This window comes from Lithobates pipiens, unplaced genomic scaffold (assembly GCF_037356315.1).
Source record: "Lithobates pipiens isolate NorthernLeopardFrog02 unplaced genomic scaffold, aLitPip1_a1.2 Scaffold_1, whole genome shotgun sequence".
Lineage (NCBI taxonomy): Eukaryota > Metazoa > Chordata > Amphibia > Anura > Ranidae > Lithobates > Lithobates pipiens.
Genome location: NW_027507685.1, coordinates 74,244,939 through 74,264,158, shown reverse-complemented (window position 1 = coordinate 74,264,158; position 19,220 = coordinate 74,244,939). Strand labels below are relative to the sequence as shown.

At 41.4% G+C, this 19,220-nt stretch overlaps 1 protein-coding gene across 5 annotated transcripts in view; it reads left to right on the top strand.

The window, feature by feature from the left end:
• Positions 1-19,220, top strand: part of CCDC9 (coiled-coil domain containing 9) — a 128,399-nt gene that overhangs the window by 32,785 nt on the left and 76,394 nt on the right. For 4 of the 5 annotated variants that reach the window (XM_077456860.1, XM_077456697.1, XM_077456615.1 and 1 more), the window contains exon 12: positions 1,887-2,373. In XM_077456860.1, the coding sequence (XP_077312986.1) occupies positions 1,887-2,373 (487 nt within the window). Of the gene's footprint in view, positions 1-1,886; positions 2,374-2,722; positions 7,273-19,220 lie in introns of those variants that run through there. The other variant, XM_077456943.1, reaches the window with a different exon arrangement.

The window sequence follows — 19,220 nt, the reverse complement described above, 5'->3', positions numbered from 1 at the left end:
GTTTATATCCCACCGCCAGCTTCTTCATCCAATGTCTGCACATGCACAGTTCACCCCCATGGAATTCTATGAGGCAGGGAGTTGGATCAGCTGTTGTCTATCTACCGACCCACAGTTGCCAGACCCTTTAAATCATACGTATCTAGCCAACTAGCATATTCATAGCCCTCTTATCTCTTGACTGAATCACTGTAGATAATGATACAATCCAACGACGACATGGGTCAACAGCCTCCTAACGTCAGGGCAGCATTCAAATTTTGAGTCACATGTTCATGTACTTTACATTTCCCAAGACTGCAAACCCCTTGATGCTCTTCTTGCTGATAAATCGCAGTGGTAATAAATCAAGGGACATTCCTGAATGGGATGTGCATTAGAATGGCCAATCTTGAGGCATTAAAGTGTTTAACCCCCCCCCCCAAAAAAAGATCCTGTTCCCTTAAAGCATGAATAATAGCACAGTGCTTGTGCTGTGTATTTTGGCCCCTTGTATCACCTGAATTACCTGGCTAATTCTGCCAGTTTCTACCCTCCCCTCTGTATGCTGAATACGATATATCGGTGCTACTGAGCCCTGACACTGTTGTCAGTGTATGTGCCTCTGTCATAAGCTGCTATTTGCAGCTCTCCTGTCTCCCTCTGTCCTTCCCTCCCCTCCTTGCCTGTCAGCTCTCACTAGCGCCACTCTGCTCCTCTCCCCATTGCTTAAAAACGAATTGATAATCATCCCCTCTGTCACATAAAAAGATGTCATAGTGCTTGTGCTTTATAGAAAAAAAAATATTTCTAACTGTTTTGACAGTGTCTTCCAGCGATCACATGACTCCACGCTCTTGGCTCATCTCCTCCTTGTCTGACCTCAGCAGGGGATCTCGGCCCCACCCCCTGAAGATATTCGATTGGGAGAGCTGAGAGCCTGGAGTCATGTGATCGCTGGAAGACACTGTTATTTTTATAAAACACAGGCACTAGGATATAGGTTTTTGTGACCGAGGGGATGATATAATGATCAGTTAGTGGCTTAACAACCACTTTAATAATTCAAAGTGAGCATCTTGATTAAAGTGTATGTCAAGGCAAAATAAAAATAACATATGCTGTACATTACTGGAATTCTTGCACAATATCAAATGTTTCATAATTTTTAAAGATCCTACTGAAGTTTTCTTTTGCTAAATTACTTGGGCCCACTTACTCTCTCATCCCCACAACCAGCTCATTGTTCTCTAGTTCTAGGATAAGAAATAAGAGGACCAGTTACTTTTCTTGAGATAACATGGGAAGTGTGCCCAAGACACAGGGCAGCTCTGAATTGCTGATCTAACAAAACCCATTTAATGTCATATTTTCCAGACCAATGGGAAGCAAATAGATGTTCATGATTAGGGTTTTATATATACTTTAAAGATATATCTACTCCCATTAATTTCAGTCTGAGGTTGCTTTTTGAAGGACGGTTTTCGACATAAGTTGCCTCTTGTGTAAATCCAGTGGCTAAGGTACTTTAGTCACTGACTTGGAACATGTTTGTAGATTTAGAAGCTCTCATTTGTATCTGGCTTTCCTTATAAGTACTTCTTCCGGGTCAGTGACTCAGCCAGGCTGCTAGGATTTTCTGAAGTAGACCAACAATGGTAGCTGCTTTTTCTTTCTCCCATCTTTTTTCTAGTGCAGGTTTTCTTAATGAAGATTTTCAGCCATTACATTCTAACATGACTGTAAAGAAAATCCCCTTTTTAACTTCTCAGGCCTGGGAAGGATTTTCCCCAAACAGTCTTGAATTTTCAGGTCTAGGCTTATCATCTTATCCCATAAGAGAGTCAGTCTTTTTAGTAACTAAGCCTAATAAAATCCTATCATCTTGATAACCTGCTGTATTACAGGAAGAAAAAAAAGTTGAGGTTCCACAGAAAAGTACATCTGAAGCCCATAAACTCAGGATGGATGAAGAGAAAGATGAATTAAAACATGACAAGGAAGAAGGTGATGATGATGAAGAAGAATGGACTGATGCTAGTGGTGATGAAGATGAAGAATATGATGATGAAGAAGTAGATGAAGATGGCTCAGAAGTTGAGGAAGACTCAATCGAAGAGGCTACCAAAGCTTCTCCAGCATCTCCAAAAGAGCAAAGGCTACCTCAGCAGATGGAGACCCCCAAACTAACAATGCCTCCACCCAATGTGAACACTGATGAAGAAGCTGTGGAGACCAAACCCTCCAGCCCTTTCTCCCCGGAAGGGCACAGGCCAGTGACTGACTGGGGAGAGGAAATGGAACAGCTGTCACCTCCAGGAAGCAGCAATGAGGACAGTCCTCCTCAAGCCGTTAATAGGAAGGTGTTCAGCATGGACTCAAGATCTCACTCAGGTCAGTGAAAATTTGAGTGGTGCACTGACAATGACCTTTACACACATGCATGTCACCCCAAGTTGGTGTATCTGCTGGTGATGGTGGTTCACAGAAAAAATTGTGTTTTTATGAGAAAGCTGTCTTTTTTAAAGGTGTTCACTGGATTGCAGACAATTATGTAGTCTTGGAATTTCCATTTAAAGATGCATATGATAGAATGGTAAATCACCCTTTGGTATTGATGGTGACGCTACTAAGAATGAGTGGTTTGTGATAAGGCTGTATCAGCTTTTGTTTTTGTTTTTTTGTTTTTTTATTGTTTTTATGGTAATGTGAAATGAAGATTCTGTTCTTCCCAAACCCGCAGGATATAGGAGGAGACGGCGCTAAGTCAGCTATTAACCCTTCCGCTTCCTGCCAGGTTCTTCCCGCTGACCCTTGTGCTTGGATAGTGAATGATTTGACCTTGTGGGTTATGATCTGAATGGAGAGCGACCATCATCTTGTTTTATATGGAAATATGCTAATATGCGTTTAAAAAAAAAAAAAAATTTAAATGATCTTTTAATGCTTTTGCTGCTAAGATACAATTTGACAAGGCCACTTCAAAGTAGTGACAATGCCATTTGCAGGTACTTCCACTTCAGAAACTAGATGCAGTCAAGTATGGTATAGTTGACAAATGTGTTGCCACATGTTTTATTAACAAAGGATTGGTAATGTACCATATGCAGACGGGCTGTACAGCTAGGGGAAATTGTTTTACCTTAATGCAGGGAATGCATTAAGGTATAAAACCTTTTGACTTTAGGGTGAAAGTCTGCTTTGAATCTATTCAATTGTAGTGTTGTTCTCTGTGCTGCAAAGCCTACTAAAGGTGTGTGCCGCTTGTCAGCCATCTTCCTAACTTTATCATGCAGCAGCTTTAAAGGCTAGGTTCACCTGATTTGGAGAGAGAAAAACGGGTGTAAAACGGGTGTAACATGGTGCAAAAGGTGAACTTCTATTGTTATATCATGTATCACAAGCCGCTCTGAAAAGAGGGCTTGTTTAAAAGACCTGTGGTGAATCCTTAGTGGTGATTAGATTATGTACATATTGTAACTCCTCTAATTCAAGTGTTTTTATTTTTATTCTTTTTAAACTAAGTATTGCATCTTACACGTTGTTGAGTTGGATGTTTCCAGACCAACGAGGTGACTGTTTTGCTGCAAGTCTAGCTCATAATTTTTATACCTTTTTAATAACTTGAACCTCTGATCATTAAACTCCTCATGAAGGTAATCAGTAATCAAAACTTTTAAACTTTTTTAAACTATTTGCAAAAAAAATAAAAATTTTATTTTCGTGAAAAAAGAAAAATCATCTACGCCTATTCCATATTTAGTATCTTCTAATGGTATCAAAATAAACGGCATAGAGTTAACTCATACTGGATTATTACAGTTTGCAATGATTATCTCTAAATACACTGCTGCTGACTGGCTAGAGAGTGCCGCCAGTATAAATCTCATATCCCCCCCCCCCCCCTTTTTCTTTTTCTATGTTAAACAGACAAAAAAAATACTTATTACTCCAATCATTTGGTATGAAGAAAATTAGATTATGTATTTCTCTTTATTTAAATTCGATTTTGTTAACTGTGTAAGGAAAAGATGTGGAAGTGAGGCATTTATTTCTACATGTCCCCTAACGCCTTACCTGGAGTATCTGGAAACTCCCACTTACCTGCAAAGGCAACCTTAATAGGCTGGTCATTGGGCATAGTTGAAGAAAGCGATCACTAAGTACACCACTTAAAGAGGAAGTAAACTTCCTCTTTCATTCCCTGTAAAGGCAAAGCATAATGGACTACTATGCATCGCATAGTAGTCCATTATGTGTCACTTACCTGACACAGGAGCCAGCGAAGTCACCGCTGTCCCCTGTAGTTCCGAGCGTCCATCTTCTTGGTGGGTCTCGCTGCTCCGGCGCTGTGATTCACCGGAACAGCGATGATGTCACTCCCGCACATGCGCATGGGAGCCGAGACTCGCGGCATTGCCGTCATCGACGATGCCCCGCTCAGTGCGCCTGCGCGCCGTAGATAGCGGTGCCCGTCTTCGGGCAAATATCTCCTAAACCGTATAGGTTTGAGAGATATTTCTTGGACCTACAGGTAAGCCTTAATCTAGGCTTACCTGTAGGTCAAAGTTGTTTGTAAGGGTTTACACCCACTTTAAAATATTGCATACTGCCTGATTTTACTGGAGGTAAACCCTCATAATCTGAAGATTTCTTAATACACTAGAAATACATACAAACATGCTGTAAACCAGCCATAGTTTTTTCAAAAATGCATGGAGTATGCATGCCACGGGCTTACCATTGAAGTGCAATTCAGGCCAAGGGCTTAACTTTTTTTTTATTTTTTTTTACCACAAATTAAAGTAGAATTATAGGCAAACTTTTTTTATTTTATTTTTTTACATTTTAGATAAAGGGAGGGATATAACCCCAGTCGGTTTATATTTTGCCATCAGTGTACCGTTTGGGAGTTTAGCATATAGGATTTAGCAGTATAGCTTTATATCCTGTCCCATAGCCAAAACAGGAGGTGAGAGAAAATCCCTGCAAATTATAAGAATTCCTTGGGGACCCCCCAGGTCACTGAAACTAGTGTCCACGTTGGAAAATTAGCCCTCTATTACTTTTCTGGGGGCAACTCAATTTAGGGTTTTCTTTTGATTTCACTTTTAATAACTGTAAATAGGACAAATGGAGAGGGGGAATTTCCCTAAAGGGGGGGGGGGCCGGGGTGCACAGACTACAATAAAACCCGAACAGGTGTTCTAATCCATCTCCACTCTGTCCAAAATTAAAAAAATAGTTTTGCCTTTAGTTATACTTAAATTAGCTTTTCGGTTTGCAGGATCAAATACAGGGTGGACAATTCTCACCATGTGATGTATGGAGTGCTAGATCCATTTTGAAACGTGATCAGATGATGCAGCCAAAGTATAATTTTGTTTTGCACCGAACAGTCATTTTAAAGATTTAATTGAATAGACTATGTGGCCAGCATTAGCAGAGTATCTAGTGAGCACACCCACTGCGTAGGCCAGTGTTTCTCAACACCAGTCCTGAATGTGCTCCAACAGGTCATGTTTTCAGCATTTCCCTCAGGTGAATTGGCTGTGGTAATTTCTAAGGTAGTAAAACTGATCAAATCACCTGTGCAAAATAATGGAAATCCTGAAAACATGACCTGTTGGGGTGCCTTGAGGACTGGTGTAGGCAGTCTGTGAATAATGGCAGTAGTGGGCCCTTGAGACACTGGTAATGAGAACTCACACAGATCCTGTCACCAGTGTAAAACCAGCTTTAATAAATTATATATTATAATAAATTAACCATATCCCACCCAGCCTATAGCAAAATGATGGCCGGGCATTGGCTTTCCTGTACTGACTGGACGTCCTATGACATCCTTCATAACATGCCGTTCATGTGCACCCTCAGGGGGCACAGCATGGCGTTCGGTGGCATAGTGTGTCACTCGGGCACACTGCATCTCACTGATCACTATAAAGAGCCTATGACGTAGCTGACAGCGCATGAGAGCACGTAAGCGGCTTTCCTGACAGGAGGGATCTGCACTAATAATTATGACTAATAGTGCAGCCCCATTAGCAATGCCCCTCAGTGCTGCCTATCGGCGCACATCATTGCCACCTATCGGTGCAATACTCATTTGCAACATTTTAGAACTGAAACAAAAACATTTTTCTTTTCAAAATTTTCAGTCTTTTTTTTTTTTTTTGTTCATTTGTTTAGCAAAAAATAAAAAACTCAGTGATGATTGAATACCACCAAAAGAAAACTCCATCAGTCTAAAAAAAAAAAAAAAAAAAAAATTCATATGGGTACAGCATTGCATGACTATGCAATTGTCAAAATGTGACAGCGCTGAAAGCTAAACATTGGCCTGGGCAGGAAGGGGGTGAAAGTGCTCGATTTTATAGAAGTGGTTAAATTAAGCATTTACAACTTATGGTCTTACCTGTCCACCTCCCCGTTCCAATACGTTTCACTCCACAGTTAGACATTTCCCGATCTCTGCAGCCACGCATTGGGACAATGTCTCACCGCTTATGATTAGCGCTCCACAGTGCCAACTTCCTGGCGGGCTCTGGGAACACGCCTGAGCTCATCCTTAGTTTTAACTGATCACCTGTGCAGAACCATGGAAACTACATATCCAACAGAGGCTAAGATGGCAGTTTTCTTGGCTGTAAATGATGGGCAGGTGTAGTTCCACTTCGCTGCTTTTACATTAGTGATGGCTCCAGTGTGCAGCCCATTCATTTCCACTTGAAAGAAGTGATTTTAGCTCTTCTCCACTCTACTAAAAATAAGTATTTTTACTTTTATCTCTTTCTGCTTACGTTTGTTCCTTCATCTCTTCTGTGGGTAAACCATAGTCCTAGTGGTAGGAAGTGAAAAACTTCCACTGTAAAAACCAAACAAGGGCTCCAATCCTTCCCTTCCTATCCAAAAATACTGTACATACACTTGAGGTTTGAGTATTTTAGAGGAGCGACAAAGTTGAACCAGTATTCAGTATGTGTAATATTGAGGATCAATCGGTGTATTAACTGAGCATTTCAGGGTCAATACTAATGTTTTTTTATATATTATTTTATTTGTGTTCACAATTGTACCTCTATGTAATGGACTGTATATACTCTGAATCATGACTGTCTTGAATACAATCTAGTATTTACACTGTGTAATATTTTTTAAGGTATATTTGTGTAATGAAAGCTCTTTTAATGATGTGGACTTTGCTCAAATGATTTTTTTTTTATATATAATCCGTTTTTTCCTAAGTTTATCAATTTTTATGTAATACAAAAAAAAAAAATTATTAAAGAAGGAAACACTGCTGTTGAAAACAACATCTGTGTTTTCTGGTGTTATTTTTTTTTTTTTTTTTTTAAAAGAATATTTTAAAAAATACCTTTCCAGTATATTCTTGAAAAAGGTGCTGTATAGAAGGATCTACCTTTTTTTTTTTTTTTTTTTTGTTCTGCCCATTCCAGTATTGTACAAATATCTTGCTGATATTTTCTAAACAAATTTATATGTCCAGTTTTAGGGTACATTCACACCGTTGTTTTGCCACAGTGTAAATTCCAGGGGCAGTGTTCTACTGATTCCTGCTGCTGGGTTTGACAGCTGTAAGAAGCTAGCTATGGCTGTCAAGCCTGTACAAAGTGTGTCCAGCTGCGGTCACCGCAGGTAATCTCTGGCTGTGTATACAGCCAATGGGCAGCACTGTGGTGTTGTGCTTAGCACTTTCACCTAGCAGCAGCAATAGGGTCGCTGGTTCAAATCCTGACCATGACACCATCTGCCTGGAGTTTGTATGTTCTCCCTGTGCCTGCGTGGGTTTCCTCCCACACTCCCAAGACATGCTGGTTAGGTTAATTAGAGCCTGTCAAAAAAATATATATAAAATGGCTTTAGTATGTGTTTGTTAGCATGTCTGCTTACAAGGACCGCGCTATACCGCAGATGTATACTGGCGGCAAAAGTGCCCTGAGGCGATTGAGTGCGCATAGGTAGCGCTATACAAATCGCTTCATTCATTCATTCATTCATTCAGCCTGCCACTACAGTGTATGGGCTCTGTGGCTGCAGCTAGCCTCTCGCAGCTGTCAAACCCAGCTTCAGGAATCCGATTCATGCTATTGGGGTTTACACTGTGGCATAACACCTGTGCAAATGTACCTTTTTTATTCTGGTTTAGTGACTCAACCTTACTGACTGAAAATTGGCAGTGCTTATGAGAAGTCAGAAATGACCAGCTCCATATATCTTCCAGGATAGGTGACCAGTATGTGTGGTGTTTACTATACTAACCCAGTAGATGGTGCTGTGTGCATTCCTCAGTTGTGAAGACAGACGATTTGGTTTATGTACTTTTGACACATGCACCAACAAGATTTTTATATATATGATATAAAAATCAACTGAACAAGAGTGGCTGGTTTCCATGTGTTTTATACAGCAGCAATCTACAATTTGGAGAAAAACTTGCAGACGTCTACAAAAGAACACAGGGCACTTATATTGGGAAAGTGATGTTGCCCACTGTTACAGTGTTGTATTAATCCTACAAAATCCTTAATGATGGGACCAATTTGCAACTGGTCAACAAATCGCTTATACCTTTTTTATTTTTAGGGACATAGAAGTAGGGCACAAACATGTAAAGAGGAACTCCAGCCAAACTGCAAAATACACAGATGAAATGCATATTTGTGGGATTTAGCTGCCAAAGGATTTTTATCCGTCCAGTTCTAACATTTACAAAGCTCATATAGCTGAGGGAAGGGTATTTAATATTTCTCTGGAGGGTCACTTTCACTCGCTGCTCTAATCAGCACGGCTCCTTGCACTGCAACACCCCTGATTGGCTTAGCTCTTTTTACTGCCCCTCTTTTGAGCTCTACTGTACAGAATATACTTCATTTAAAAATAAATTGAATGTAATAATGAATACAGAGCTGTATTGGTTTGTGCCTTTTTTATATCTGCCAGGCATTTCAGCTTTCAAGGTCATTTTTTATTTGCTTGTTATTTATTAAAAAGCAGTTAGTCATGATTTATTGTGAATATTTTTTGAATATGTAATCTGTGTGACTTTTTGAAAATCCCCGTTGTTGGAAAAAATCGAACTTTTAATTTGGCAAATGATTTGTATTCCTGCCCTTCCAATTCTGTGATTTGCACTCCTCTGCCATATAGCATGGATCTGTCTAGCAGGGCAGGAAACCTGATTCTCTTCTGCAGGTAAACCCACCTGCACTTTCGGTTTAACCTTTTTGCTGATCCCCCTCACAGTAAACATACTGCAAGTGGGTGGCGCAGGTGCAGGCTTGGCAATGTACTGTACATGTGATTGGACAGAGCACAAGAACACAGAACTCTCTGTACTGTGATCTGTCTTTCTTCTCCCTGAAAAGCAGGGAGACAAAACAGCCAGATTAGTAAGTAAAAGCCACACCTATTACAATTGTTAGACACAAAGGTAACCCTTTGATTGCCCCTAGATGTTAACCCCTTCCCAGCCAGTGTCATTAGTACGTTGACAGTATACAGTATTATCGCTGATCACTATGTTAGTGTCACTAGCGACAGCTGACCCTTCCAGCAAGTGTCGGTTAGAGCTGGATTGTCTACAACCCTATCACGGTCAAACTATAAGTCGCTGATCACTGCCATTACAGTACAGCATCTATAGCTGCCTAAATTGCAGTATATATCTATTGGCCTTTTTTTAGTTTTGTTTATATAATAAATAAATAAAAACTACAGGGGATCAAAGACCACAAAAAGAAATTTACACCCGACTACTCTTTGATTTGATCTGCCTAAATGGAAGAGGACGGATCCATTTTATTTATTTTTTTGTTTTTTTGTGGACTTTATGAAACCTGGAAGTAGGCGAGTGTAGACGGACACAAGTCTGTTTATACCTGCCTGTCCAAAGGAATGCATGGACCTTCCAATCGGGTCTGTCTGAAAAAACTCATTGGATGGACCTGATCGGATTGCCTGTGTGAAAGGGGTTTTTAGGCCTTTTTCACATAGGTGTACTATGGAATACACTTGTGCAAGTGGCTTGTTTACCCACACAGGGGTGCAGACAGTCCTAATCCTGTCAGTTGCCACACAACCGTTAAATGGACACAGCCACTGCTCCAATTTGACATGTGGCTACATGGCCCGAATGCAGACGGTGTGCATTTGGGACAGTGCACCCACATGCATGTCAGATTGGGAGCAGCTGCTGTGTCCTAATTGTCGTGAATTGGATTGCCTGCTTGATGATGCACAGAACACCTGTACGTCCCCTTGTGGGCAAGCACAGTTCTCTCATGGGTGGACACTGTAGTATTCATCTGTGAACAAGGCCTTACAGTTTCTTATATGCAGTGACATTTGTGTTTGGATGTAGGGGTTCCCTGTGATTAGTTACAGGTGGAAAGCCCTGAACGCTGACTGTCTGTGACTACAATAACCAGCCATTGTGATTCCTCAAGCCAGTGTGGATAGAGCAATCAAAATCTAGATGTGTATGGCAGATTTATACTGCTGCCCTGACCGTTTATACGTGTACGATAAATCATTAAATATCCCAGATCGGTATTGCTACATTACTATTACAATTCAGGACCAGAAATTTGCATTATTACAAAAGTCCATTCTCTATAGGTTATCTTCACATCCCTAATTACTTTTTTTTGTATGGTTTTTGCTACAGCTATGCTTAAGTAGGCACCTAACAATGCTACTTCAGGTTGGACTATACTTGCCCCCTGAACACTGATGGATACACATCCAGCTCGCCCTGGAAAGTATATTACAAACACTAAAATGATTCACAGCACCACTCTGCCATGTGAAGCTAAAGTGGGATACATACAGAAATCTGCAAATCTGACATGTTTAATGCTAAATATCATATACAGTTAGGGGAAAAAAGTATTTGATCCCCTGCTGATTTTCTAATTTGCCCACTGACAAAAAAAAAAATCAGTCTATAATTTTATTGGAAGATTTACTTAACAGTGAGAGACAGAATAACAACAGAAATATCCAGAAAAGCGCATTTAAAAGTTATACATTTATTTACATTTTAATAAGTGAAATAAGTATTTGATCCCCCTATCAATCAGCAAGATTTTTGGCTCCCAGGTGTCTTCTATGCAGGTAATGAGCTGAGATTAGGAGCCTCTTAAAAGGGAGTGCTCCTAATCTCAGCTTTTTACCTGCATAAAAGACACCTGTCCACAGAATCAATCAGATTCCAATCTCTCCACCATGGCTAAGACGAAAGAGCTATCCAAGGATGTCAAGAAAAAGATTGTAGACCTACTGGAATGGGCTACAAGACCATTGCCAAGCAGCTTGGTGAGAGGGTGACAAAAGTTGGTGCGATTATTCGCATATGGAAGAAACTCAAAATAACTCAATCTCCCTTGGTCTGGGGCTCCATGCAAGATCTCACCTTGTGAAGTTTTAATGATCATGAGAACGGCGAGGAATCAGCCCAAAGCTACATGGGAGAATCTTGTCCATGATCTCAAAGCAGCTGGGATCACAGTCACCAAGAAAACAATTGGTAACACACTATGCTGTGAAGGACTAAAATCCTGCAGTGCCTGCAAGGTCCCCCTGCTCAAGAAAGCACATGTACAGGCCTGTCTGAAGCTTGCTAATGACCATCTTAATGATTCAGAGGAGAACTGGGTGAAAGTGTTGTCGATGAGACCAAAATAAAGCTCTTTGGCATCAACTCAACTTGCTGTGTTTAGAGGAGGAGGAGGAGGAGGAGGAATGCTGCCTTTGACCCCAAGAACACCAACCCCCACCGTCAAACAGTTGGAAACATTATGCTTTGGGGGTATTTTTCTGCTAAGGGGATGGGACAACTTCACCGTATCAGATGGACTGGGCCATGTACTGCCAAATCTTGGGTTATAACCTCCTTCCCTCAGTCAGGGCATTGAACATAGGTCATAAATGGGTCTTCCAGCATGCCAGTGACCCAAAACACAAGACCAAGCAACAACAGAGTGGCTCAAGAAGAAGCACATTAAGGTCCTGGAGTGACCTAGCCAGGCTCCAGCCCTTAATCCCATTGAAAATTATGTGGAGGGAATTGAAGGCTTGAGTTACCAAATGTCAGCCTTGAAACCTTAATGACTCGGAGAGGATCTGCAAAGAGCAGTGTGACAAAGTCCCTTCTAAGATGTGTGCAAACCTGGTGGCCAACTACAAGAAACGTCTGACCTCTGTGATTGCCAAAAGAGTTTTGCCACCAAGTACTAAGTCATGTTTTGGGAAGGGGTCAAATACTTTTTTCACTCATTAAAATGAAAATCAATTTATAACTTTTTTGAAATGCGTTTTTCTAGATATTTGTTGTTATTCTGTCTCTCACTGTTAAAATAAACCTACCATTAAAATTATAGTCTGATCATTTCTTTGTCAGTGAGCAAACATACAAAATCAGCAGGGGATCAAATACTTTTTTTCCCCTCACTGTACAGAGAGAGAAAAGTATCAGACTAAAGAATCCTGTATATCTGCTTGAATAAGGATTGTTGCCATTATCTTTTTTGTGTAAAGTTAAAAAAATAAGTTCACCTATTAAAAAAGAGAAATAAATGCATATTTTTTTTTTGCGGGTAAAAAAAAATGTGCATTTATTATTATTCTTCTTCAGCCAGAAAAGAATGTTGGTACTTGTTCATTTATTCACAGAACTCTGTGAATAAATGAGGCAGCAGATCGCCAAGTGGCTGGAACGTGTTCTACCCTAAAAATGGGTGGAACATGCAACATGTTCCTAAAGGTGAACTTATCATTTAAAGCTGCAGTTTAGATAATGGCAATTTTTGCATCTAGCTTGGATGAATGCAAGTATGTATGTGGCATACCTGTGGGAACCCAGTGAAACCTGAAAATTACTGTAGTAGGCACTGTTACTACAGTGATCTCCACTAGCTTTCGAGTCCTGTGTCAAGTGGCTGCCCTGCTTCGTTGTGCACGCACAGGAGGTTGTTCACTAGGCACAAGTGCCATTCAGGCAACACGTAGCATTTTTTCAATGAATGCAGAGCATTCTCTGATTAGAAGACATGAAGAGGTGTGGCACTGACATCACAATCTCTACGCTGTCCAATCAGAGAAGACTTTGCATTCATTGAGAAAATAAGTGTTCTGAATGGCACGTGTATTCTGCAAGCCACAGGGCAGCCTCTAGGCATGGGAACTGATAGCAGCAATCACTGTAGTAGAAGTGCATACTACAATGATTTCCAGCTTCCACAGCATGCTAACAGATATGGTACATACTTACTTTGGACCAGAACCAAGCAGGCTCAATTTCACTGCGTACAAATTGCCATACCCAAACTTCAGCATTAAATGGGCCTGTTCATGCAGCACAGTGGAAATTTAGACTGTTTCTCACCATAGATTGCAGCATTCTGGGTCTACGGTGGTCTGATATGCCCCCATGTGGTCCACAGGTTTGCTTCCATCACACAAGGCATTTTAACTTTAGGTGAAATAGTACATTAGAAAAATCAAGAATGTACCCGGATTTATCACTGTTTATGTAACCTGACTGCATTACAGTAAGAAAAACAGGAAATTCAGTTGAGATTCAAGGTACAACTCAGACCGCTTTCACACGAGGGTGTTTTTACCGCCCTCAAACTGCTGCACCATTGTCTCCAGTGTGAAAGCCCGAGGGCTTTCACACTAGAGCTGTGCGCTGGCAGGACGTTAGGAATAGTCCTGCCAGCAGCTTCGTTGGAGCGGTGTGTTTACCTCCTTGAAATCAATGGGGTAGCACTGCAATACCGCTGGCAAAACGGCGATATTGCAGGTGGTTTTAACCCTTTCTCGGCCGCTAGCGGGGAGTAAAAGCTCCCTGCTAGTGGCCGAAATGCGCCGCAAATCCGACGGTAAAACGCTGCTAAAAATAGCATTGTTTTACCGCCGATGCTATGGGTGGCACAGTGTGAAAGCCCTCTAAAGGATTCTTTGTAAAAAAAAAAAAACTAATGCCAATACATTTTTAGTAAAGTCAATTTGCAAGTACTTTTTATGAATAAATGGAGAAATACCCATTCTCCATTACTCATCTTACACTTCCCCAAACCAGTCTGCTCATAAAGCCGGGGGGGGGGGGGGGGTACAAATCACAGTAGGTTTGCACTAGGTGTGGTCAGCTGCTAATTGACAAAGTAGAGTCTAATCATCCGTGATTACACTGATAAATACGCATACTGTAATGTCACTATGCCATGCTAAAATTCCGGACGGCACATTGGACATCGAGGTGAGGAAGCTCCCCTGATGCCCTGCATTGGAAAGCGGTGGCGCACTGTTGCCTCCCTATGAAAGGAAATGGAACAGGAACAGTTTGACGAACAGATAATTAAAAAATATATATGTTGTGGATATGCATTGTAGACACGTGCACTGATGAAAAATTTGTTCATTTTAGTTTTATTCGTTTTTTTTCTTAGTTTTTGGGGTCATTCATTAAGATCGAAATTCGTTATTTTGAATAAATTTGTAACTTCTGAAAAATTTGAATTTCTTATGTTTCATTAGTTTAGGTGCGGCATTCATGTGAAAATTAAAAAATCTTTTGTAAATATGTTCCCTGCTACCATATGATTATGTGTCCTTCTCCCCCCGTGTGCCCTGCTCCTATGTAATCATGTTTTCTTGCTGCCATGTGCCTGCCCCTATGTAATTATGTGCCCCACTTCCATGTGTCCTGCTCCTATGTAATGATGTGCACTGCTTCCATATTAATATGTGTCCTACTCCCACTTGCCCTGCTCCCATGAGATCATGTGTCCTGTTTCCTTGAGCCCTGCCCCCATGTCATCATGTGTCCTGCTTCCATGTGCCCTGCCCCTTGTAATTATGTGTCCTGCTCCCATGTAATCATGTGCCCTTCTTCCATGTAATCGTGTGTCCTGCTCCCGTGTAATTGTGTGCTCTGTTCCCTTGTAAATATGTGTCCTGCCCCCATGTATCAACAAAAAAGATTGTGTGGATTCCCATAGACGGGTAACCCCAGAGAAAAGTGAGGATCACTGAGGAACAATAACCACTAATACATTACCATTTCAAAAATGTATTTTGTACGAAAATATTTGCTATCCAACATTAACAATGAAAATTCATGAATGTATCACTAAGACACGTAGAACATAGTGTGTGAAAGGGCAACCTTGAAGAGACCCTATGTAAAGTAGGCATCCAAGATTCAAAAAATCTCTCCGATCCTGTCAAGCACTAGCCTAGGGGGGACATTAATACTCCGGCAACCCGTGTTACCAGACAACATATAACATAAACAACGTCCGGACGCCAGTGGGATCTGACCCTGGTCCCAAACTTGCATAAAAAATACCAGTAAACTTTATAGATTTCAAAATAAAGCATAGAAGCTGAATGGTCAGCGTATACCCAGCAATATGGGGCCAGTGTCGAATCCCCCCCGGTGGCTCGAGCCGACGAAGAGAAAAAAAAGTGTTAGACAGAAACTGGCCAGGAAAATATTCAATGTTACAATATACTCCAAAATATCAACCAAGACTCCCCAAATGCATCTGGCATAATCTTATATCCACATTAATTTCCGTATGTAATACTGATTATATCATTAGTCAATATATGGCAGGCAATCGCATATGGGGCTTATATGGATATTGAGATACTGATAGTGAGAGTCACAAAACATGCCGCTGTGTAGTCACATTAAAATTCCCAATGTGTATGGCTTTAGCTTTTACAGGGAAGTATACAGTCTTATAGCAGATTTTTAACCGCTGGTGCATGCCTGTCCATGGTGTCCGCAATAAAACACAGCGTTAACATAAGCAGGTTAACCGTATTAGAATATGGCTACTTGCGTGTGTCACCAACTCCACTCAATCTTGGATAAGACATTAGGGTCACGAATCGCCACACTAGAGTGCCTCATCCGGCACAGCAATCCTGCGTACACTTGCATATCGGTGCCGGCATTGGTGAACTCCTAGTCAGTTCGTATTTGGTCCTGTGTCCTGTTCCGGTCAGCTCACAGCCTCATGGGGGATCCCCTCTGCTGCATTCGCAGCGTGACGTTCGGGCGGAAGTGACGTCATTGCGTTTCACAAACAGTAGTAGTGGGTACTCCCTTATATTTGGTTCATCTCCCACTGCAAATCTCACAAATGAAAATCTAAAGGAGTACTCCCCGCTAGTGCAAAAAGGAGAGTATACCTTAAATTGCAGCAAAGCCAAGTCCATATTGATAGTTTCTCCAAAAGCTTCTTCATTATGTTTAAATGCAGTGGTCATCCTTCACTGTTACATTAACTATCATTGATTTTCCCCAATTACTTATGGAATTATTATGGAGAACGCATAACAAGGCTTTATAAATGCCAAGCAGGATTAGTAAGATTTATATTGACAAATCAAGTACACAGCTATCCTGTAAAGTATCTCCAAACAGAGAAAGCATAAGAAAGGGATATAAATAAATATACAGAGAGATATCAGCCCTGCCCCCATATCATCATGTGTCCTGCTTCCATGTGCCCTGCCCCTTGTAATTATGTGTCCTGCTCCCATGTAGTCATGTGCCCTTCTTCCATGTAATCGTGTGTCCTGCCCCCATGTAATTGTGTGCTCTGTTACCTTTATAAATATGTGCCCTACTGCCATGTAATTATGTGTTCTGCTTACATGTAATCATGTGCCCTACTCCAGTGTAATCATTTACCCTGCTGCCATGTACTGTGCCATCCTGCCCCATGTGCTGTGCCCCCCTGTGCATTGCCATGTTGCTGCCTCCCTGTACACTGCTATCAAGTTGGACCCCGAATTGAGCATATGTGCAGAAAAAAAGCAAGTACAATTTTCTCATTAAATAGGTATGTTTTAATATTTATAAAATTGTTTAATGTTATTTTCAAGAATTATATCTTCAGCTCACGTCTCACTGATGTTCTGTGACCTGTGGATATGAAAATGATTTCAGGGGTTCCCTGAGATTTCAAACTTTGCCAAGGGTTCTTCCAAGGTAAAAAGTTTGAGAAACACTGATCCAGCGCTGTGCCCAGCTGCAGCTCTTCCCTAGTCTCACAAAAGACTCATGTAGCAGGGGGAGTCATTAGCTCCCACTGCTGTCAGTCAAAACCTGTAAGGTGGGAGCAGAAGTTGTGGCTGAACAATGCTGTGTGTCTGTGGGCGCACACAGCACAGCTCAGGAACAGGTACACGCAGGAGAGGAATGGACAATGCCATAGAGGGACTCCAGAGGGGGAGGTAAGGGACATGCGCCTAAGTATAAAACTTATTTTTAATTTGAGCTAAAAAAAAAAAAAGGCTTTACAATCACTTTAACACTTTGAGTACAGTAAAAATAGGATTTCTGTGCTTAACTGTAAAATCCTATTCTTGGAGTACATCACAGGACACAGCAGGTTATAAAGCATGACCAACCGGGTTATGCGCCACCTATAGGTGAATGGACACTGGCAGAAACAAACAAGGCCTCCCCTATAACCCTAGGTTCACACTTATGCATTTTTTAGTTTTGCAGTTTTCAGAAACGCACTACAGTCCATTTAACATGGTTTACTATGGTATAAGTTCAAATCAATGCGTTTTGCGGCCGGTGTGTTTTTGGAAAGGGTCGGGGACTTTTTTCCCATGATTTGTGGGTAATCCACTTCAATCGAAAGCACCAGAAACACAGTGTTGTGTTTGTGATGCGATTTTTGATGTGTTTTGTGGTTTTTATTTTAGGACTGTATATAGCTGGTTGCTAAGTAGGAGGCAGGTAAGTTGGCTGCTGTGTTCTTAACCGATAAGTCATCAGCTGTCAGCGGGGTTCCACGCTGACAGCTGAATGTAAAAAAATAAATAAAATTGCATTATGGAACACAGAGCAGGTTATAAATCATAACTACCTGGGATGTCCCAAAGCAATGCACATGAGGGGAGGGGACACAATAGCCAATGTCAGACACAAAGAAACCACTCCACAGTCTGCAAAACACTGGGCAAAGCAGTATCCTCAGTGGCCCTTGCTCCCACCTGGTAAAAAAAAAACCCTCATAAAGGTGTGTACCAAAGCCCAGGTAGCAGCCTTGCAAACCTGAGCCACTGATGACAGATAGCCTAGGAGGCTCCAATACTTGTGGAAAAGTGAGTCTTCACTTGAAAAGGTGGAACTTTATCCTTCAAGCCAAAGGCTTGGGCAATAAGCTGACAAATCCACAGTGAAATGGTTGAAATCTTAACCATCTGACCCTTCATAGAACTTTCAGGATGGCTGAACAATGAATCCAGCTGCCTGATTACAGCAGACACTTTCAGTCTAGGTTCACATTGGTACGATTTGGCATGCGATTTGACGTGTCAAATCGCATGCCATATCAGTGGCTATTGCCGGCAATAGCACTGTCTAAATCGGTGTGGCGCGGCACCAATTCCCAAAAGTTGTTCCTGCACTACTTTTGGCGACTTCAGGTGTGATTTCAATAGATATCTCAGTCTGCAGTAGTTCCCGCACAGATGTCTGTCAAATGCCCCCCCACTGAAGTCGGACTGAATTGCCAGGTTAAAATCATGCAAATTTAGCTGAATTTGCATGATTTATAACCCACAGCAATGTGAACCTAGGCTCAAATACATTTTAACAGCCGAACCACATTTAATGTTTGAAGGCCTGGGGAAAAAAGAAGGCAAAACAATATCCTAAGGCTCGGTTCACACAGGAGGAGGCATGACTTGCCGCGCCGCGACCTGACAAGTCGCCCCCGTTCTGTACTACGGAACCGTTCTAAGAGGAGCGACTCAAGTCGCTCCGACTTAGATAAAAGGTTCCTGTACTACTTTTGGCATGACTTCGGGCGACTTGCATTGACTTCTATACAGAAGTCATTTTGCAAGTCGCCGCTGAGGTCTCGGCAGGTCGCGGCGCTGCAAGTCGTGCCGCCTCCTGTGTGAACCGAGCCTAATTAAGATGAAAATTGTAAACAACTTTTGGCAAAAAACAACGGCTGAGGTAAAAGAACCATCATACCAGAATATCAAAAAACTTTTTTTTTTTTTTGCAAGAAACACCCATTCTTAACTTCTGGAGTGCCCTGAAATGGTGGTCTCTGTGAAACTGACAACACCAACTTGAAGTCCCATGGGGACAAGGGGACAAACTTAACTTGACTGGAGACACTATGTGTGTGAACAGAAGTATTCACCAAAAGACAGAGAAGAAATGT